This window comes from Lontra canadensis, unplaced genomic scaffold (genome assembly GCF_010015895.1).
Source record: "Lontra canadensis isolate GAN:19392208 unplaced genomic scaffold, GSC_riverotter_1.0 scaffold1, whole genome shotgun sequence".
In the NCBI taxonomy this organism is placed as follows: Eukaryota; Metazoa; Chordata; class Mammalia; order Carnivora; family Mustelidae; genus Lontra; species Lontra canadensis.
In genome coordinates this window covers 125716482-125740212 of record NW_022630995.1, presented here as the reverse complement: position 1 = coordinate 125740212, position 23731 = coordinate 125716482, and the positions used below count along the sequence as shown (strand labels likewise).

At 37.5% G+C, this 23731-nt stretch overlaps 1 protein-coding gene across 4 annotated transcripts in view; it reads right to left on the bottom strand.

Moving 5' to 3' along the window:
* RXFP1 (relaxin family peptide receptor 1) overlaps positions 1-23731 on the bottom strand; it is a 103258-nt gene that overhangs the window by 37157 nt on the left and 42370 nt on the right. For 3 of the 4 annotated variants that reach the window (XM_032863124.1, XM_032863132.1, XM_032863142.1), the window contains exons 3-4: positions 5009-5107; positions 1066-1171 (exon numbers count right to left, since the gene is read on the bottom strand). In XM_032863124.1, coding sequence (XP_032719015.1) covers positions 1066-1171; positions 5009-5107 — 205 coding nt within the window. Of the gene's footprint in view, positions 1-1065; positions 1172-5008; positions 5108-23731 lie in introns of those variants that run through there. The other variant, XM_032863151.1, reaches the window with a different exon arrangement.

Sequence of the window (23731 nt, the reverse complement as noted above, 5' to 3'; positions counted from 1 at the left end):
TGTCAGCTCCCTTGGGGAAAACAAGTCTTTGTGGTCTAACCTGTTTGATGTTTTTAGCTCATTACCAATTTGGATAAATTCTGCAGGTCACCATTGATTGAGTAAACCCTCCCATATTTTGTTAATTTAATGGCATCCTGGCTGACAGAAACTGAGCTCTAGCTCTCTCTGCTCCTTATACGTCAAGCATATGAGTTGCCATGTTATGTGGTTTGGGTTGGCAAAGGCAGGACTTGCCCATATTTGTAAACTTAAGAATTACTCCTATTCTGTCTTCATGTACTCAAAAGTCAGAGCCATATGGCACTAAAACATCTGGATGAAACAAAAAACTCAGCAGAAACATCAGATTAAAATATCTTCCCTCCACTGATTTCTTTTGAAAAGTTTCAGTCAAATGTATGTGACTGTGCTGCTAAAGTTTGCTGAATTCAAATTAGTACTGGATCAACAAACCACTTATTAGGAGGATAAGTTTCTTTTACATACAGAAGTTTGAGTTATTTGGGCTGGGGGAGACATCAACATCTCTGAGCCAAATGTGATTCAGAAGAGTTAGATTTTAAATGTGAAGTAAGTTCTGGGAATATTTTATCCCATTTATTTCACTTGTCTTCTTTTTTTATTTAGAGATAAGAGTGTTTCCAACAAAGTCTAAAAGAGCTCTTTCAATAAATGTCAGTTCTTATAATAAGAAAGCTCTATATAATAGTTTAACTGGCAGCCTTTCTTTAGTAGCACACAAATGATGACATCTTCTGTTTAGATAAAATATGATAATACTTAATATTAAATGGGATTATTATGACGGTTTACATAAGTCAATATATCTAAATACGCCATAGGATTTTATGAGGGACTAAGTAAATTAATATGTAGAATCATTTAAAGTGGAACCTAGCATTTAATAAATGTAAAATAAATAGCAGCAATCATTATAATTGACCGAGAACAATGACATCATCTTTGAATAAAAATGCATTAATAATGACAAGGCCTTAATTATGATACAGTTTTACAGGTGCTATTCTGGCTGTCAGGATGAAGCCATTCTTTTCTACTTACATTACAGTCACATTTGAAGAAACTGATGGAACAGCTCGTAAATTGGTCTCATCACAGTCAACCTCTAAACCTCGGCAAAGACATTGCATGGGCACAGAACCGACCACTGAATAAGAAGGAAGTTGTAAGGAATGGGGATAGTGAGGGACCAGGAAGAGGAAGGTAATGAAAAGAAAGAAATGAAAAGCTATGAGAAAATTATTTAGTACAAAAGTATGTTTTACCCAAGCAATATGGGCAATGCTTTAAATTAAGGTTACAAAGTTTGCTTTTAATTTAATGTTAAAATGATGCTACAACATTAAGATAAAACAGACACATTTACCAGCCCATGCATTTCTGTAAATAGCAGACTGCTCTTTTCCATTTGTTGCAAAATGAGTGACGTCATCTGCTTTTACTCACCCAAGGTGAGTGGTTATGTTCAGAGGTGACATGATAGTGTGTGATGGGCTTTAATGTCTATATTAAAGTTGCTATTTAAGACTAAAGTATTAATAGCATAATCAAAATCTTAATGGAAGACTAAGTTATTTTTAGCTAGTGAGAAAGAGAACTAAACATGAACCATAGTGTTGGTAGAATTCTTTTTTTGTTTTTTTTTTCCTGGAAAATTCAGGAGTTCTTTAAAGGATTTTTTTTTTTTTTAATGATCTTCTTTTGACTTATGTAGGGATGTAAGGATGTCTAAAAATTCATTTATAGGCGTGAACTTTTTTTAATGCATAGCCAACCATTCTATTCTCACTGCTAATGTTGGGGAGAGGGAGAATTGGATATTTGCCTTTGGCCATCTTGTGGGGCTGCAGTCATAGTCTTAAAGATGTGATCCCATAGTTCTAAAGTCTACTAGAGACTTGCAGTGATGTGTTCATATAGCTCAATAGTAGAATAAGATTGTTATTCAGTATAATAAAGTGTGATTCCTGCCTCTGTGGGGAATGGTTGATGAACGAGAGTTACAAGAAGTGCTTTCCCTCTACATTTACTTTGAAACCCTGACCTGAATAGCAGAGGTTACAGACTCATGTCTACAGGGCACTGGCAAAATAGGTGTTGGCCTTATCCAGATGTCCCAGTGGACCTGCTTCTCCTGTTGCCATATTAGGATAGGAACATGTGTAGCCAAGTCAACCAACTTTCTCAAAGAAGCCAGAAATACAATGTTGTGTTGATAATTACCTATTTGAAAAATGAGAATTGCCAACTCAAAATATTTTAAAACATCACAGAACAAACAAAACTTTCTATGAGAATTTTCTGCTGGTAGGCTTCCAGTATATGATCTTTACAGTCAAGCTTCCACAGAGCAGAAAATTGTCTAATGGCAAAGAAGAGATTTCTATGACAAAGCTGGTGGATGACTGTTAATGAGCACAGTTGGGTAGTAAATGGAAGACTTTGACCTAGTAAATATCCCTTTGCTCAGCTATGGGGTGACAGGTGTTCTTCCTCTCCTCCCAAATAACTCTCCTATTTTTCAGGGTTATAAGAGATCAAAATCATAACTTAGGATTTGTGTTTTTTGTAAACAGAGTCTCCGCCAAGAACTTTTAAACAGTTTTATGGTTGTAAGTAACCATTTTGGCTATGGATCTCTGAAGCTGAAAACTGATTCTGTCTCCAAGTTATAAGCCACGTCTAACATGAGTGTTGTGGGGAAGGAAGGGTGTGGATTGGGAGAGAGGATGAAGGGTTTGAGAGTAAGACTAGGAAGGGTAAAAATGGAGGGAGTGAAATTAACATTACTTCCAATGTGTTTTTTTCTGTTTATATTGACGGAGTTAAGATAATTCATGTATGTGGATTAACAGGGTTACCTGTAATAAGGAAAAATGAAAAAATAACACCTAAATATCCAACATCAAAAGAATGATTAAGCACATTATTTCACTTAAAAATATATTCTATAGTATTTTCAAAAACAGCTTGTAACAGCATGGATACCTGATTGGGCTAAAATGCTAAGTGAAAATATGATTAAAATGGTTTGTACAGGAAATTTCAACAATGTTAAAATAAAAAAGATGAATAATGCACCACCAAGTTAATGCTGGTAGCCTCTGAGTGGTGAAATTATGATTGAGTAAACAAATAATTCTAAATCTTTGTACTTTCCATATCCCTCAAGTTTAAACTTTAATAATACACTGGTTAATGATAGATATATTTTCCAAGATATTGTTCTTGAGAGGTGACTTTATAAAAGCCAATTCCTCACACTCTTTCACCCAGCCAAAAATTATTATAAGCCATTCTCAGTTTAATTTCCAACAAATCCTTATAATAATCATTTACATAAGGTAGTACAAAAGGAACTTAAAGTTTCACCCCCAAATTTAAACTACTCTTTCCCTTCTGTTTCATACTGTTTTTATGCTTGCAAAAGACATTTATTTATTTATTACCACCACATCCTGAACTATCTTTATAAGAACTCTAATTGAAAATTATATATTTGTTTTTTACTAAAAACTGATAAAAAATTTTTTTTGGTTTATCATTTACTGTGTAGGTCCATTCTTCCTATGTAGTTATACTTAAGGACACACTTCTCCCAGAGTTCAGAATTAGGCAAAAAGTTATCTCTCTTGCTGACTTGATCTGTTTTTTCCCTCATTTGTTTGTCTTTGCTTTACAAGCCAGGCTATAAAAGTTATGTAACCCATTATCTTCCTTCTTTAGCCTGATGACTACAAAATTCAGAACTAAGCTTTGGACACAGATATTGAACTTTTCTCAGTGAGGATTTCCTTACATAATTTTTCTTCCCATTCTCTTTCCCATTCATTGTTGAATTTTTGTCTTATATGTTATATTAATGACTTAAGTCTGTTAGCAGCCAGGTTTTTATTGTAAACTGCATAAAATCCATTTAAGAATAAGGAGATATAGAAAGATTCAACTAAAATTTAAGAAATGAAAATTTCTTAATTTTTAAATTTAAGATATGAAAAGAAAAGGCAATACAATAAAACAAGAAAAAAACCATGTGTTTTGAGATAACATGGCATAATCCTTTAATTTTTTTGCATTGTATTAGCAGGTAAATTACACCTGTTACATTTTTTCTTTCCCAGAAGGTTTTAGGGATCAAATAATTTGGTCTCTGTGAGAAAATGTGAGGCTGAGACAGATTGCTGAGTAGCCTGTGTGTTTACAGGATGGATGTACACTTCTTTAAATTGGGGACTGTTAGTATTTTTTATTAATCTCATTTGAATACTGAAGACAAAAAAAATTAAACCTTTTTTAAAAAGCTTGATTTTACAATTTGTGATAGAACATAAAGGAAAAATTTAGTAAAGGCCCCCTTCTCCTTCACTATTTAACCAAAGTTTTGTAAAACTAGGACCAAAATTATAGCTCCAAGACACAAAATTACATTTCCATAATTTATTAGAATAAACAAAATTTATTAAAAGGAGTTGTTTACAAGGTCTTCCTGTTCTAAAGTATCACAGTCAGTCCTGAGGTTGTACCCTCCTACCACCCCTTCAGTGTTTTTGGAGGTTTTCAGTATGTGACTAAGCATAGCAGGTTATAATTAATGAGGATTTTTTGTAGTTCTAAAGTAGTTTAGACTCCAGAAGCTTTTCCACTTGCAGACATTAAAATGCAAACAGCTCCTCTGCTCTTCCTTTTCTATAATTTCCTTTGTATCAGAGCCTATGATTGTGAAAAAGGGACATAAAGTAGTAATCCTGGCTGATGGACATTAATTTTGTTCACAGTATCTAGTGTGATATGTTGCTTTTATACTTAAGATCCTTGAGTCACTTTTAAATAAAATCCCCAAATTAAGGCTGCATCTCTAATAGAGTTTGCTGTTAGAAGACTATAGCTAACCTTTTCAAACAAATATGTTGGATCCAACTTTTAAAAACATGGTATCTTTTTATGAACTCATGGAAAAGGAGACTCAATCCTTTTGATTACTTACAGCATTCCGATGTTTGTGTCTCAAAGGGATATGGGGAAGTCATTCTGTAGTAACTGGCGAAATACTTGTCAAATTGCAAAGACCATCCATTGTTGTCTCCTAAAATAAAAATCAGAGAGCAGGAAAGTTTAAGAAAACAGAAAAAAATCTGGTGTGTTGGGAAAAATAGTTCTTCTCTTTAAAAGAAACAAGAGATTCTCAGACTTAGTAAGATAAACATCATCTGGGAGCTTGTTGACAAATATAAATTTCTGGCTCCCCCACCTAGAGGTCCTGATTTTATAGGTCTGAGATGGGTCCCCAAGTCTCCACTATGGGCACTGTAGGTGCCTCTTCTGTAGGTGAGTCTTCTGCAAGTAGTATTTGAACCACATTTAAAGAAACAGTACTTTCTTAAGTATTGAAATACAGCACACTGTTCCTAGAATATTAGTTATGATTCCTTCAATCTTCTTCTGTCATTTAAATTGATGTTGGAGGTGTGTTGACATGGATAGACAGTCATGACTGTTAAAGAAAAGAAGAAAAAAAATAACATGCTCAGCATGATTGCACCCCCCCCCCTTTTTTAAAGGGCACTATGGTGTCAGGGATGGTTTTAAGAGGAATTCTCCTCTGGGGGAGGAGGGGAGAAAGGAGCAAGATGGTGGAGGAGTACGAGACCTAAATATCATCAAGTCCCAGGAGTTCAGATAGATAGTTATCAAACCATTCTGAACACCTACAAACTCAATAGGAGATCGAAGAGAAGAAGAGCGGCAATTCTAGGAACAGAAAAGCAACCACTTTCTGGAAGGTAGGACATGGGGAGAGGAGATATACAGAAAGATAAACTGCAGAGGGAGGGGCTGGCTCCCGGGAAGCGGTGGAGCAGCGGAGCACAAAATCAGAACTTTTAGAAGTCTACTCCACGGAGGGACGTCACTCCAGAGGCTAAGCAAGGGGTGCAGCCCTTGTGGGGACAGTGTGGTCTCATGACGAGTGGGGTCATAAAAACACCAGGGGTGTCTGAGTGTGGCAGAGCTCCCAGGTATCAAAGCAGGGAATCCAGCTGCAGAGACAGATCTGAGGAGTGGGCTCTCAGCTCGGGGTTACCTTAAATCCTGATCTGAGGCAAAGTCAGGCCACTGCTCTTCAAGCAGAGACCATACAAGTGGCAGATCCAGGGAGACCACTTCCTTCCTCCTGTGGGAGGAGTGGCATGGGAGCACGCTGCAGGAATCTGCTGGGTTTGAAAACTCCAAATGGGGCTGTATGCCAGAGATAGAAACGCTCGGTCACAGGCTGGGTGAGCACCGAGTGCTGCTGGAGACCTGGGAGACAGGAGGGATTGACTGCTTTTCTCTGAGGATGCACTGAGGAGTGGGACTCCAAGCTATGGGATCCTCTGGGTCAGAGATTGAGAGGCCACCATTTTCATTATTCTCCTCCAAAGCTGTATGGAAAGCATTCAGGGAATAAAAGCTACCAAGAGCAAAATCTGAGCATATTACTTAGCCTGGCCCCTGGCAAGGGCAGTGCAATTCCTCCTTGGGCAAAGAAATTTGAGAATAACTGCAACAGGCCCCTCCCTGAGAAGATCAATAAGAACATCCAGCCAAGACCAAGTTCACCAATCAATGAGAACTGCAAAACTTCAGAGTTACGGGAATACAGCACATAGAATTCAGGGCCTTTTCCCCATGATTCTTTAGTCTTTCAAAGTTGAATTTTTAAAATTTTTTATTTTTTTCTTATTCTATTTAAAAATTTTCCCCACTTTCCTATTTTAATGTTTTAACTATTTTATCTTATCAATTCCTTAAAAAAAAATCTTTTACCTCTTTGGTTAGGTTTATTCCCAGGTAGCTTATGGTTCTTCGTGCTATAGTAAATGGAATCGATTCTCTAATTTCCCTTTCTGTATTTTCATTGTTAGTATATAAGAAAGCCACTGATTTCTGTACGTTGACTTTGTATCCTGCCACATTACTGAATTGCTGTATGAGTTCTAGTAGTTTGGAGGTGGAGTCTTTTGGGTTTTCCATATAAAGAATCATATCATCTGCGAAGAGAGGGAGTTTGACTTCTTCATTGCCAATTTGGATACATTTTATTTCTCTTTGTTGTCTGATAGCTGTTGCTAGGACTTATAATACTATGTTGAACAAGAGTGGTGAGAGTGGGCATCCTTGTCGTGTTCCTGATCTCAACGGGAAGTCTGCAAGCTTTTTCCCATTGAGGATGATATTTGCTGTGGGTCTTTCATAGCTTGATTTTATGAAGTTCAGGAATATTCCCTTTATCCTTATACTTTGAAGCGTTTTAATCAGGAACGGATGCTGGATTTTGTCAAATGTTTTTTCTGCATCAATTGAGAGGACAATGTGGTTCTTTTCTCTTCTCTTAGTGATTTGTTCTATCACATTGATTGATTTGCGAATGTTGAACCATCCTTATAACCCAGGGATGAATCCCACCTGGTCATGGTGGATAATCTTTTTAATGTGCTGTTGGATCCTGTTTGCTAGGATCTTGTTGAGAGTCTTAGCATCCATATTCATCAGTGATATTGGTCTGAAATTCTCCTTTTTGGTAGGGTCTTTGCCTGGTTTGGGTATCAGAGTAATGCTGGCTTCATAGAAAGAGTCTGGAAGTTTTCCTTCTGCTTCAATTTTTTGAAACAGCTTCAGGAGAATAGGTGTTATTTCTTCTTTGAAAGTTTGGTAGAATTCCCCAGGGAATCTGTCAGGTCCTGGGCTCTTGTTTTTTGGGAGGTTTTTGATCACTGCTTCAATCTCGTTACTAGATATCGGTCTATTCAGGTTGTCAATTTCTTCCTGGTTCAATTTGGGGAGTTTATAGTTTTCCAGGAATGCATCCATTTCATCTAGGTTGCTTAACTTATTTGCATATAACTGTTGATAATAACTTCTGATGATTGTTTCTGCTTCCTTGGTGTTAGTTGTGATCTCTCCCTTTTCATTCATAATTTTATTAATTTGAGCTTTCTCTCTTTTCTTTTGGATTAGTGTGGCCAATGGTTTATCGATCTTATTGATTCTTTCAAAAAACCAGCTTCTAGTTTCATTGATACGTTCTACTGTATTTCTGGTTTCTACCTCATTGATCTTTGCTCTAATCTTGATTATTCCCTTCTTATGTGTGGAGTTGGTTTGATTTGTTGTTGATTCTCCAGTTCTTTAAGGTGTAGAGACCAAAGAGGTAAAGGATCTGTACTCAAGGAACTACAGAACACTCATGAAAGAAACTGAAGAAAACACAAAAAGATGGTAGACCATTCCATGCTCTTGGATCGGAAGAATAAACATTGTTAAAATGTCTATACTGCCTAGAGCAATCTATACTTTTAATGACATTCCGATAAAAATTCCACTGGTATTTTTCAAAGAGCTGGAGCAAATAGTCCTAAAATTTGTATGGAATCAGAAGAGACCCCAAATTGCTAAGGAAATGTTGAAAAACAAAAATAAAACTGGCGGCATCACGTTACCTGATTTCAAGCTTTACTACAAAGCTGTGATCACCAAGACAGCATGGTACTGGCATAAAAACAGACATAGGCCAGTGGAACAGAGTAGGGAGCCCAGATATGGGCCCTCAACTCTATGGTCAAATCATCTTCGACAAAGCAGGAGAAAATAGTGGAAAAAAGATAGTCTCTTCAATAAATGGTGCTGGGAAAATTGGACAGCTATATGTAGAAGAATGAAATTCAACCATTCTCTTACACCTAACACAAAGATAAACTCAAAATGGATAAAAGACCTCAACGTGAGACAGGAATCCATCAGAATCCTAGAGGAGAACATAAGCAATAACCTCTTTGATATCAGCCACAGCAACTTCTTTCAAGACATGTCTCCAAAGGCAAAGGAAACAAAAGCAAAAATGAACTTTTGGGACTTCATCAAGATCAAAAGCTTCTTCACAGCAAAGGAAACAGTCAACAAAACAAAGAGGCAACCCAAGGAATGGGAGAAGATATTTGCAAATGACAGTACAGACAAAAAGTTGATATCCAGGATCTATAAAGATTTTCTCAAACTCAACACACACAAAACAGATAATCATATAAAAAAATGGGCAGAAGATATGAACAGACACTTCTCCAATGAAGACATACAAATGGCTCTCAGACACATGAAAAAATGTTCATCATCACTAGCCATCAGGGAGATTCAAATCAAAACCACATTGAGATACCACCTTACACCAGTTAGAATGGCCAAAATTAGCAAGACAGGAAACAATGTGTGTTGGAGAGGATGTGAAGAAAGGGGAACCCTCTTACACTGCTGGTGGGAATGCAAGTTGGTGCAGCCACTTTGGAGAACAGTGTGGAGATTCCTCAAGAAATTAAAAATAGAGCTTCCCTATGACCCTGCAATTGCACTACTGAGTATTTACCCCAAAGATACAGATGTAGTGAAAAGAAGGGCCATCTGTACCCCAATGTTTATAGCAGCAATGGCCACGGTCACCAAACTGTGGAAAGAACCAAGATGCCGTTCAACGGATGAATGGATAAGGAAGATGTGGTCCATATACACTATGGAGTATTACACCTCCATCAGAAAGGATGAATACCCAACTTTTGTAGCAACATGGAGGGGACTGGAAGAGATCATGCTTAGTGAAATAAGTCAAGAAGAGAGAGTCAATTATCATATGGTTTCACTTATTTGTGGAGCATAACAAATAGCATGGAGGACAAGGGGAGTTAGAGAGGAGAAGGGAGTTGAGGGAAATTGGAAGGGGAGGAGAACCATGAGAGACTATGGACTCTGAAAAACAACCTGAAGGTTTTGAAGGGGCGGGGGAGGTTGGGGGAGCCAGGTGGTGGGTATTAAGGAGGGCACGTATTGCATGGAGCACTGGGTAGGGTGGAAAAACAATGAATACTGTTACACTGAAAAGATATAAAATAAATAAATAAAAAAAATCTTCTAAAATTTTCATTGTTATAGTCATAGTCTATCCCTTCATTGTATTTAACCTTATTTTTTGTATACATATAGTTTTTTTTTTCTGTAAAATGTTGGAATACAGTTTCTTCTAATAGATCAAAATATACCCTAAATCAAGCACATGGCTTTGTTTTAGTCTCCAGCCTATCACATTCTTCCCTCCTTTTTTTTTTACTTTTTTTCAACCAACTTCTTATCAACTCCTTATATAGAATTAAAAAAAAAATTTCATCTTTGGTAAGGGAATAGGCATCAAAATCTAGGAGACAGAGAATCCCCCTCAAAATCAAGAAAAATGGGTCAAGACCCCATCATCTAATAGTAAAACTTAAAAGTCTCAGTGACAAAGAGAAAATCCTGAAAATAGTTTGGGATAAGAGCTCTGTAACATAAAACTGTAGAACTATTATATTAGGAGCAGACCTATGCACAGAGACCTGGCAGGCCAGAAAGGACTGGCATGATATATTCAGAGCACTAAATGAGAAAAATATGCAGTCAGGAATACTATATTCAGGTAGAATATCATTGAAAATGAAAGGAGAGATAAAAAGCTTCCAGGACAAACAAAAATTAAAAGAATTCTTAATTCTTTTACAGACCTACAGGAAATATTGAAAGGGGTCCTTTAAGCAAAGAGAGAGCCTAAAAGTAACAGACCAGAAAGGACCAGAGGCTATATACAGTAACAGTCTCCTTACAGGCAATAGAATAGCACTAAATTTATCTCTCTCAATAGTTACCCTGAATGTAAATGGTCTAAATGCCCCAATCAAAAAAACAAAACAAAACAAAACAAAACAAAAACAAACAAACAAAAAACAAAAAACAAAAAAACAGGGTATCAGAATGGATAGAAAAAATAAGACCCATCGATATGCTGTCTGCAAGAAACTCATTTTAGACCCAAAGATACCTCCAGATTTAAAGTGAGGGGGTGGAAAACAATTTACCACACTCATGGACATCAAAAGAAAGCTGGCGTGGCAATCCTTATAACAGGTAAAGTAGATTTTAGGCCAAAGACTATAATAAGAGGTGAGGAAAGATACTATATCATACCTAAAGGGTCTGTCCAACAAGAAGGTCTAATAATTTTTAATATCTATGCCCCTAACACGGGAGCAACCAATTACATAAATCAATTAATAACAAAATCAAAGAAACGCATTGACAATAAAACAATAATGGTAGGGGACTTTAACACCCTCTTACTGAAATGAACAGATCATCTAAAAGATCAACAAGGAAATAAAGGCTTTAAATGACACACTGGACCAGGTGGACATCACAGATATATTCAGAACATTCCATCCCAAAGCAACAGAATACACATTCTTCTCTAGTCCACATGGAACATTCTCCAGAATAGATCACATCCTGGGACACAAATCAGGTCTCAACCAGTACCAAAAGATTAGAATCATTCCCTGCATATCCTCAGACCACAAGGCTCTGAAGCTAGAATCCAATCACAAGAGGAAATTTGGAAAGAACTCAAATACATGGAGGCTAAAGAGCATCCTACTAAAGAATGAATGGGTCAACCAGGAAATTAAGGAAGAATTGAAAAAAATCATGGAAACAGATGATAATGAAAACACAACTGTTCAAAATGTTTGGGACACAGCAAAGGTGGTCCTGAGAGGAAAGTATACAGCAATACAAACATTTCTCAAGAAATAAGAAAGGTCTTAAGTACACAGTATAACCCTACACCTAAAGGAGTTGGAGAAAGAACAGCAAAGAAAGCCTAAACCCAGCAGGAGAAGAGAAATCATAAAGATCAGAGCAGAAATCAATGAAATCAAAACCAAAAGGAGAGTAGAACAAATCAATGAAACTAGGAGCTGGTTCTTTGAAAGAATTAATAAGATTGATAAACTCCTGGCCAGACTTATCAAAAAGAAAAGAGAAAGGATCCAAATTAATAAAATCATGAATGAAAGAGAAGAGATCATAACCAACACCAGAGAAATACAAACAATTATAAGTACATATTATGAGCAACTATACACCAGAAAATTTGATAATCTAGGAAAAATGGATGCATCCCTAGAGACGTATAAACTACCACAACTGAACCAGGAAGACATAGAAAACCTGAATAGACCCATAACCAGTAAGGAGATTGAAGCAGTCATAAAAAATCTCCCAACAAACAAGAGCCCAGGGCCAGAGGGCATCCCAGGGGAAGTCTACCAAACATTTAAAGAAAAACTAATACCTGTTCTCCTGAAACTGTTCCAAAAAATAGAAATGGAAGGAAAACTTCCTAACTCATTGTATGAGCCAGCATTACCTTGATCCCTAAACCAAAGATCCCATCAAAAAGGAGAATTACAGACCAATATCCTTGATGAACACAGATGCAAAAATTCTCACCAAAATACTAGCCAATTGGATCCAATAGTACAATAAAAGGATTATTTACCACCACCAAGTGGGATTTATTCCAGGGCTGCAACGTTGGTTCAACATCCACAAATCAATCAATGTGATACAATACATTAATAAAAGAAAGAACAAGAACCATATGATCCTCTCAATAGAAGCTGAAAAATCATTTGACAAAGTACAGCATCCTTTCTTGATCAAAACTCTTCAAAGTGTAGGAATAGAGGGTACATACCTCAATATCATCAAAGCCATCTATGAAAAAACCCACAGTGAATATCATCCTCAATGGGGAAAAACTGAGAGTTTTTTCCCTAAGGTCAGGAACATGGCACGGATGTCCACGATCATCAATGGTATTCAACGTAGTACTAGAAGTCCTAGCCTCAGCAATCAGACAACAAAAAGAAATAAAAGGCATCTGACTCAGCAAAGAAGAAGTAAAACTCTCACTCTCTGCAGATGATATGATACTTTATTTTGAAAACCCAAAAGACTGCACTCCAAAACTGCTAGAACTCATACAGGAATTCAGTAAAGTGTCAGGATATAAAATCAGTGCACAGAAATCAATTGCATTTCTATACACCACAGCAAGACAGAAGAAAGAGAAATTAAGGAGTTGACCCCATTTACAATTGTACCCAAATACATAAGATACTTAGGAATAAACCTAACCAAAGATGCAAAGAATCTGTACTCAGAAAACTATAAAATACTCATGAAAGAAATTGAAGAAGACACAAAGAAATGGAAAAAATGTTCCATGCTCATGGATTGGAAGAACAAATACTGTGAAAATGTCTATGCTACCTAGAACAATCTACACATTTAGTGCAATCCTTATCAAAATATCAATTTTTTTTTCAAAGAAATGGAACAAATAATCCTAAAATTTATACAGAACCAGAAAAGACCCTGAATAGCCAGAGGAATGTTGAAAAAGAAAACCAAAGTTGACGGCATCACAATTCCAGACTTCAAACTCTATTACAAAGCTGTCATCATCAAGACTGTATGGTACTGGCACAAAAACAGACAAATAGATCAGTGGAACAAAATAGAGAGTGCAAAAATAGACCCTCAACTCTATGGTCCACTAATCTTTGACAAAGCAGGAAAGAATGTCCAATGGGAAAAAAGAGTCTCTTTAACAAATGGTGTTGGGAAAATTTGACAGCCACATCCAGAAGAATGAAACTGGACCATTTCCTTATATCACACACAAAAATAGACTCAAAATGGATGAAAGACCTCAATGTGAGACTGGAATCCATCAAATTCCTTGAGGAGGACACAGGTAGCAACCTCTTCGACCTGAGCCACAGCAACTTCTTCCTAGAAACATTGTCAAAGGCAAGGCAAGCAAGGGCAAAAATGAACTATGGGGACTTCATCAAGATCAAAAGCTTTTGCTCAGCAAAGGAAATGGTCAACAAAACCAAAAGACAACCAACAGAATGGGAGAAGATATTTGCAAATGACATATCAGATAAAGGGCTAGTGTCCAAAATCTATAAAGAACTTATCAAACTCAACATCCAAAGAACAAATAATCAAATCAAGAAATGGGCAGAAGACAAGAACAGACATTTCTGCAAAGAAGACATCCCAATGACCAACAGACACATGAAAAAGTGCTCCACATCACTCGGCATCAGGGAAATACAAATCAAAATCACAGTGAAGTACTACCTCACACCAGTCAAATGGTTAAAATTAACAAGTCAGGACATGAAAAATATTGGTGAGGATGCAAGCTGGTGCAGCCACTCAGGAAAACAGCATGGAATCTCCTCAAAATGTTGAAAATAGAGCAACTGTATGACCCAGCAATCGCACTACTAGGTATTTACCCTAAAGATACAAATGTAGTGATCCAAAGGTGCACATGCACTCGAATGTTTATAGCAGCAATGTCCACAGTAGCCAAACTATGGAAAGAACCTAGATGTCCATCAACAGATAACTGGATAAAGAAGAAGTGGTAAAATGAAATCTTGCCATTTGCAATGACTTGGATGGAACTAGAGAGTATTATGCTAAGTGAAATTAGTCAATCAGAGAAAGACAATTATCATATGGTCTCTCTGATTTGAGGAATTTGAGAGGCAGGGTGGGGGGTCGTGGAGGTTAGGGGAGGAAAAAAATGAAACATGATGGGCCAGGGAGGGAGAAAAACCCTAAGAGATTCTTAATCTCAGGAAACAAACTGAGGGTTGCTGGGGGTTGGGTGGGAGGGATAGGAAGGCTGGGTTATGGACATTGGGGAGGGTATATGCTATGGTGAGTGCTGTGAATTTTGTAAGACTGATGATTCACAGATCTGTACCCCTGAAGCAAATAATATATTATATGTCAATAAAAATAAATAAATGAATAAATAAATTTAAAAAATTAAAAATTAAAAAAAATTAAAAAAAGACAAATTCTCCTCTGAATACTTACATATTTTCTCATCTAGATTTTCTGATTTTGATATTAAACTCCTGTATCATTTAAAAACCCTCAAAATAGTAAAAGTCTTTCTCTTGAGAGAAAGAAAATAATTTTTGTTCACAGAATTCCTTATGACCTTTTAGTTATTTTTATACATAAGGGAAAATGAAACCAATCACATGATAAAATAGACTACGAATGGGGGTGTAGGGACAGCTTCTCTGGAGGTCTTTGCAGATGGCACAAGCCTTCACCTTACTGGGAGAGTTCAAATATGATCCTTTCCAGAGGTTCTAAAATTTTTTGGTAATGTTGTCAGGACTCTTTAAGGATGCATAAACATATGAGAGGATGATTAAAAACTATAAAGTTTATCCTGTTTTTATAAACTAGTGTTAAATCTAGCTTTGATTTTTTTTTTTTTAAGATTTCACTTATTCATTTGAGAGAGAGAGAGAGAGAGACAGAGATAGCGACAAAGATAGAGAGAACAGGAGTGGGGAGGAAAGGGAGAAGCAGGCTCCCTGCTGAGCAAAGAGTCCAATTCTGGGTTTGGTCCCAAGATCCTGGAATTATGACCTGAGGGGAAGGCAGATGCTTAACTGACTTGAGCCACACAGGTTTCCCAAATCTAGCACTGATTTTATAAATTATTTCTACCATAGATGTGTAATTCAAATCTGAGACTTGAATGCAGATATTAGAACTTTGTACAGTTGCATGGATTTGATGACATTGTCTAGATCATATCCATGGTTCCAGCTCTGATCAGAGGACTTTCAAATTATAGCTCCAGCCTGCACTTTTTCTACTGTGATCATATGTGCTTGGTTTACTACAGGCATCTCAAATTCAACATTTCTAAAATGCAATTCATTATATTTTTCTATATAATCTTGTTACTCCTCCTAAATTATCTGGATTGGCGAATGGTCTCCACAATCTATCACACTGCCTGAAACTGAAAGGTTAAATTTCTGGGAATTTGCTCATATCTGACGAAATATAATTCGTATGATTTCCCCTCTTCTCCCAGTAATTTTCTTATTTTTTCACACTCATTAACGCCTCCATGAAGATCATCTTTGGAAAAGGAAATGCATAGTACCATAAATGCTATTTATACTTGTAAAATTAGACTTCCTTTTATAAAGAAATCCCAGGAAAAGTGAAAAATTGGAGAGATTATTTAAACATTGTTTTTAAAATATTCTCCTTCCTTTAGTATGCTTCATTAGCTTTAAAACTCTTTTGTCTAAAAACTCTTTATTTTGTCTGACTTTATTTATTAATTTTATTTATTAATATATAGTTGTAATATATAATTATATTATATATTATATATAGTTAATATATAATATAATATATATTTAATAATATATAATTATTATAAAAAATAATTTGTTAAGTATATAATTATTTATTTATTTAAAACTCTTTATTTTGTCTGATTTTTTTTGTCTGATTTGTCTGACTTCAAAATAAAGGTAGCAAAGTAATAGAATGGTATCTCAATTCAGAGGGACATAAGTGATGGCCCTTAAGTTTGTCAACCACAGACTTCAGCATGAGATCCCAGCTTGGTATCAGTAACTAGGTGGCCAGGAACAACCTCTTACAAACAGCAAATACCAGCCATCAAATACCAAGGAACCAGTTCAAGGCACCTCCCCAGCCTCTCACATCATGAGGATGACATTTCAGGTAGAGAAATGGGAAGAAGGTAGGAAATTGGAAAGATTGAGCTTGTATAGACAAAGACAAGTTATTGAGACCAGGGTGGATTTTGTGCAGTTTGCTCCTCCTCTTTCTATAGTGGGTTTAGAATGCTTTCATGTTCTTTAGAAGTTGGTAACTCAAATCTATGTTTTCCAGAACTCGAGCAGCTAGGGTTCTTGTTACAGATAAGTTTCTACCATTTGGATGCATGCAAGTGAGACTGGAAGTTTGAGATACCAGTCCTGTGGGTATGTAGCATGATTTGGTGCGGTTACTGAAGCCAGGCTCAGTGTTCATTTTTCACAGATAAAGAGATGACTAGCACTAGTGACACACTAGTGACTAGTGGCAACAGCAGCAGATGCTTCCTGATCTTGAACTTGCAATTATCGTGTTTTTTCCCCCATTCCTGACTCCTGCTTCTATAGCCTTTACAACAACTCTATGAACACCTTCTTCCTTGTATGAGATCTCTTTTTCTTAAGGGCTCCCCCCTGCAAACCCCAATCTAGAGTGGTTTCTGTTTCCTTCTCCCAGAGGGGAATGTGGGTAACAGACTCTCAAGGATGGAAACATTGAATTGATGATCTGACCTGGTTGGTTTTGAAGATAAAGGCAATACTGTTACTATCAGAAAATAGGACTCTGAAAGGTTATGGCACACTGTGACAAAGAAGTTACTTAAATGATCACTTATGGCTTCTTCATGACATGCTTCTTAGAAGGCTACACTCTGGCACAGTGGTTGTTATGATAAATCATTAGAATGAAACTGGGGAGTTTCAAGGGTTTTGTAATAAGACAGCTATGGAAATGTCCTGGAGAGATTAATGCAAGGAAATGAGAAGCCCAGAGTTTAACACTATTAGTTCAAAAAAGTTCAAAGAATCAGGGATCTTCCATGACCACTCTAAGATAATCTTATCTCTTGTGATCTCAGAGTTGATGTAACCTCAAATCAGATAGAATCTGATGCAATGGATTACCAAGGTTACAGTAGAAGCCCAATTCATGTGTTGTTATCTCCTTTAAGTGAACATCAGGATGCTGATTTGGAAGGAGAGAGACCCTGTGAACTGTAAAGGGACATTTAAATGTGTTGAGCTGAATTTGAATACTCTAAATCCCAACCCCATGCAACCTCTCCCGTCAGCATAAGCAGCTCCCATCCTCTGTCCCCTGAGTTTGACTGTAGTTGGAGATACGTTAGTTACTTTACTTGAGGTAAACAACTTGTGTTGTCTCTCCAGGTCCCACAATTTGAGCATTCTTCTTTGATTCCCAGCCTATTATAAACACACCACAGAAGCCAAGCACAAGTTGGACTTAGAAAATGAAGATTGGCATACCAAAAGATTTTGCTTGGGAGCAAATGGGAGACTCGCTGACGCCCACTCTTATAGCCTTACTGGGAATTTTCTAAGTATACAATTTCTGTTTAACATACCTATAATGGGAACTGTTTTATGCGTTAAACCCTGATAGATATAGAGACTGTTTGAATTATTGGATTAAAATATGGTTTAAGTGTGACTGGACATTTACAGCATTTGGGGAGTTTAAGTGGAACCTCATGAATGACGCCAAAGTAGTGCATTTTTTCTGAAACTATGAGCTTCAGTGTAGTTGACTTTTGTGGTTTTGCTACAGAAATGATGACACTTTTCAACATTTTTCTGCATCTCCCATGTGGGTTCTGGGGACAGGGTCAGGAGCCTTACCAAACATACTACTCTTCTGGGCTTCAGAGCTATTTATATTGCTTCTCAGCCTTTTGGCTAAGATTAAGTGCAGAATTTTCTATTTGTTTCCTTGGCTGTCAGGTTTTGGTTTGTGACATTGTCTTATCCCCTTTTCCTGGTCTGGCTTGTTTGTTGGCTTTTTGGCAAGTTTTTACTTTTAAAAATTTGGTTCATATCTTTGGGTATAAGAAAGGAAAATTCTGTGAGAGAGTTGATTCCCCCATTTTATTTATTTATTTATTTTTAATTTAAAAAGGATTTTACTTATTTATTTGTCAGAGAGAGAGACAGAGAGTGCAAACAGGGGGAACAGCAGGCAGAAGGAGAAGCAGGCTCCTAGCTAAGCAAGGAGCCCGTTGCAGAAGTTGATTCCAGGATCCTGGGATCATGACCTGAGCTGAAGGGAGAAACTTAATTGACTGAGCCACTCGGGTATCCCTTGATTCCCCCATTTTAACAGAGAAATTGAGTATTAGCACTTAGCACTGAGAAAACTTGTACTTAGCAATTACCTTAGGTACTTTATTTCGTCCACATAACTCTCTTTGATCATTATTGTCATCTCCATTTACAGATGGAAAACCGCTTCTAAGAAGTTGAAGGGTATCAGATTATTAAAAATTACTAAGGAGTTAAAATAATAAAATTATTTTCATTCTCTTTTCTAGGCCAAATACATGATTTATTAGTTGATAGTCTGCCTATAGAATTCCAACTTTTGTGTGATGTCGGCTTTAAATACCTAGTTATTACTGTTTATTATCTATTTTTCTGTTTTCTATTTCATTTCCTTCATCGAGGCTCTTACATCAGAATTGTACGAACTATACAAAAATTCATTAAAATAACAACTAGAAATAGTTATCAACTGGAATCTACGTCCATTGCTATTGTTACTTACGGAATCAGTGAAAGCATTGTAAATCATTAAAATATTACTAAAAATTAATTTAAAAACAAGTTAATTTTCACATGATTTTTTTTTACACATTTATAAATGTTATGGATAAAGCAAGTAAGATAAATCATTTGGTTCTGGATATGTTGAGGCAGTAATTATTTTTATAAGCAAGTTTGTTGTGTATCTACAGAGCAAGGGACACAGTGGTTTGCAAAGGTCTGAAGACTTTCTCCTTGCAGCCTGCCAGCGCCTTATTGGCTTTGTAGGAGGAGGATGTACACATCCCATGTTCATGTTCATGTTCCTGATACGTGACCCAGACCTCAGAAAACAGCCATGGAAATCAGGTGAGGTGGTAGCATTCCAGAACACAGGGCTGTTTCTGTGGTTAGTGTTTCACTGCTCTGAGGAAATTTATGAGATTAGGGGGTTGGGCCAGTGCCAGTAGATGTTGATTTTCGTTTCCTCTGGTTCTTTTTTTTTTTTTTTTTTTAAAGATTTTATTTATTTACTTGACAGAGATCACAAGTAAGCAGAGAGAGAGGAGGAAGCAGGCTCCCTGCTGAGCAGGGAGCCAGATTCGGGGCTCGATCCCAGGACCCTGAGATCAGGACCTGAGCCTAAGGCAGAGGCTTTAACCCACTGAGCCACCCACGCGCCCCTCATTCCCTCTGGTTCTTAGCAAGCCCTGTATTGAACTGAACTTTAACAAATGAACTATTTCAGTGTGCTGCCTTTTTTTTTTTTTTTTTAAACCATTAACTGATAGTGCAGTGCTTAAAATCCCGGGCTTGGGGCCCTGGGCTAATCCTTTGTTCCTCACCACTACTCTCTATTTTAAGAGGTTCACTGTATCTGGCCTTGGTTGCAACATTTTGGTCAAACAAATTCACACTATGTAGTTATTTATGCTGTTTCTCTTTTCCCGTTTCCTTCCTTTCTTTCTTCCTTCGTTCCTTTCTTTCTTTTTAGATTTATTTATTTGGGGTGCCTGGGTGGCTCAGTTAGTTAACATCTGCCTTCAGCCCAGGTCATGATCCTGTTGGGATGGGATCAAGCCCCACATTGGGCTCACTGTTTAGTGGGGAACCTGTTCCTCCCTCTGCCCCTGCTGCTCCCCTTGCTTTTGCTCTCTCACTCTCTCTCTGACAAATAAATAAATAAAATCTTGAAAAAAAGATTTATTTATTTATTCTAGAGAGAGAAGAGGGAGAGAGAGAGAGAGGTGGGAGTGGGGGCAGGGAAGGGTAGGGATAGGGATAGAGAGAATCTCAAACAGACTGCCCTCTGAGTGCGGAGCCCTAGGCAGGCCTCAATCCCATTACCCTGAGATCATGACCTGAGCAGAAACCAAGAGCTGGACATTTAACTGACTGAGCAACCCAGGAGCCCCTCTTTTCTTTTTCTTAATCCTATTCCTCTTCTCTCCCTTTCTACCTTATTGTACCTCAACACAACACAAACACATATATGTACACACAGAGTGAAAAAAAAAAAAAAAGAAAAAAGAGGAGAAGAGAGATGATATCAGGATAGATGTTGGGAATTTTAGAATGCAGAAAGAAACAGGACAAAACTGCTTATACTTCCCCAAGATAGAACATATCTTTTCCGGGGAGATCTCTTTTTCAACAGCAACATCTTCAAACACACAAGCTTTTTAGTAATTAGCTTTTACCTTCCTTTCTGCCTTCCTAAAGCATTTGCTTCTTCCCACCCATTACTTCCTCCCACCAGAAGGCAGGAACATAGAACATAGGAATTGTAGCCAAAATTGCAAAGTTGGAAATTTAACATTTTTAAGAAAACAGCTTTTGGTATATGTGTTTCTATATTTTAATTCTTTCATTTTTAAGGATGTCTGGGGCAGTGAGCAGAATGGTTTTTCATACTTGAGTAATGATCCCACTGAAGTTTGATTCTCTGATTTCTCTTGAGGTATTGCAGGGTAGTGTAATGAACACTGTCCCCAAAGAACACTGTGGTAGGCGTTATGGGTCCCTATGTGTTGGTATTGCTGCATGAGTAGCATTGATGACAGATATATATGTTTACAAAAAAGTGATTTTTCTACTAAAAAAATGATGTAATGGTGCTAGTGTTAAAAAGGAGACACCAGGTCCCAAATGGTATCACTGGTGCTAATCCCCCCATCATCAAATGGAAGACTTAATGCTTAACCTAAATGCAGTCCTAACTCCCCAGGAATGTGACCTTGAACCAGCCAACCTGAAATTTCCGGGTCAGCACTAGGAGGTAATCTGCTGATAAACCCCTTCTGTTTCTCTTAGGAGGGCACCCTTGCCTAAAACAATGCATTCTTTGTTAATAATTTCCTTTTTTTGGTTCCCTCTATGCCTTTAGAAACATTTTCTTTTCTTTTCTTTTTTTTTCTTCTTTAAGATTTAAGATTTTATTTATTTAGTTGAGAAAGAGAGAAAACAGGAGCAGAGGAGAGCGGCAGAGGGAGAGGGTCAGAGGAAGAGGGAGAGAGGCATGGGGGAGAGGGAGAGGGACATGGGGTGGGGGGACAGGGAGAAATGGACTCCCCACTGAGCAGGCAGCCTGATGTGGGGCTGGATGTGGGTCTGGATATGGGGCTGGACACAGGGCTGGATACAGGGCTGGTTATGGGGCTCGATCCCAAGACCCAGGGATCATGATCTGAGCCAAAGGCAGATGCTTAACAACGGAGCCACCCAGGCGCCCCTAGAAACATTTCCTTTTCTACAGCTCAACAGAGCTTCTTTCTACCTACAAGTTTGGGTGCTGCTTGATTCATGAATCGTTAAATAAAGCCAATTTGATCCATTTATTCCGTTGAATATTTGTTATTTAACATAGTGTGGATAAAAATTAAAGACACAGACCAAGAAAAATCTGGTGGCACATGCTGCCTGGACTCAGTAGATATTTGCTGAGTGAATGAATGAATGAATGAATGAGGTTCTATCCTCAAACACACTTCAGAGAAAACCCAGTCTCTTCTTCTACAATAAAACTTGGGAACTGGGGCATTTACTGAAAACACAGTTTTCCAGGCTCTTCTACTGGACATTCTGATTTATCTGGTCAATATGGGGTCTAGGGATCTGTATTTTCCATAGGTGTTCCAGGTGAGTCTTAGAGCAAGTTTTGGGAGAACTGCATTAGGAAATTCACCCCAGTCAGCTAGAATCCTTCCCATATGCAGTGGAGCACTGCTAGGTTTAATATCAGAAAAATCCTGTCCATCAGAGGAAGCATACTTCTTTTCTTTTAGCAAAGTTGCTGACTGTTAATACTGAGATTAATGCAAATGGTCCCTCATTTAAGGGCACTTTGCTTCTATCTGTCTTATTACACTAACTGTAATCTGCTTCATACTATGCTTATTTATATGTGTATTTGATCTCCTTATGAGAGTATAGTAGGAAATAATCTTATAAACTTCACACATTTTTAAATATACTTCAGTGACTATAGAGGTACTTTTAACATATTTAAAATGTGGTATAGGAAAGAGTAAAACATTATTTCACTTGCACCAAGTATTTGTTATAATTTAGTTTTATGGAAAAGTAGATTACACATTAGTTAGAATTCCCAACAAAGGCACCTCCCCTGCCCATGCTTTCAGATTCTCCTGGCACTGGCATGGGGTGCAGGACAGGGGTGAGGGTTCAGGGGATGAAGTCTGGATGCTAATCAAAAGGTCCAAGTTTCTTTTCTTTCTTCTTTCTTTTTGAAAATATGTTTTTATTTATTTTAAGTAGGCTCCATCCCCAACGTGGGGCTTGAACTCATGACCCCGAGATCAAGAGTCACATACCAGCTGGACAACCCCAGGTCCAAGTTTCTTGAATGCATTAATTTGCTATGGTGTTGTGTTAGGCTTCCCTTAAATAATTCCCTGGGATTCTCCATGAGAAGAGAGTTCTGTGGTGAAATATGTTTGGAAATGCTGTGTCCTATATCTGCATTTAGGATTAATAGTGTGTGTTGGCATGAGGAAAGGAGAAGGCAGGCATTAAAGAAATATCTTGAATTTTGTTGAATTCTTGTTATAAGATGCCATACATTTTGGAAAGTGTTTGCTTTTGCATTTGCACAAGAAACAGTATGCATAGATCACTGGTTTTCAAAATGTAGTTCTAGGACCAGCAGCATCAGCATCACTTAGGGACTTGGAAGAAAGGGAAATTCTTGAGCCTCATTCCGGAGGCATTGAATCCAAAACTGGAGATGGGGCCGAGCCCTTTAGGTTTTAACAAGCCTGATCTGCTGAAGTTTGAAAACCACTGCTCTGCACTCATTAATCACTTTCTAGGTGTTCCAAATACGGCAATAAAATTGTCTGTACATCGGGAAGTGAATCATTTCAAAATGTTAATGAGTGTGATGTTCATCTACTGTGTTTGTTAACAATGCAGATTTCTGGACTCACTTACAAGGTCAGCATGTCAGGGGGTGGAGCTCAGAACTCTCACGCCTCTCACCAGCCCCCGGGGAAGTGCTGCAGTTAGTTCTGAGAGCTGGCTTCCCAGAGTTCCCACAGATTTGCAGGAGCCACTCC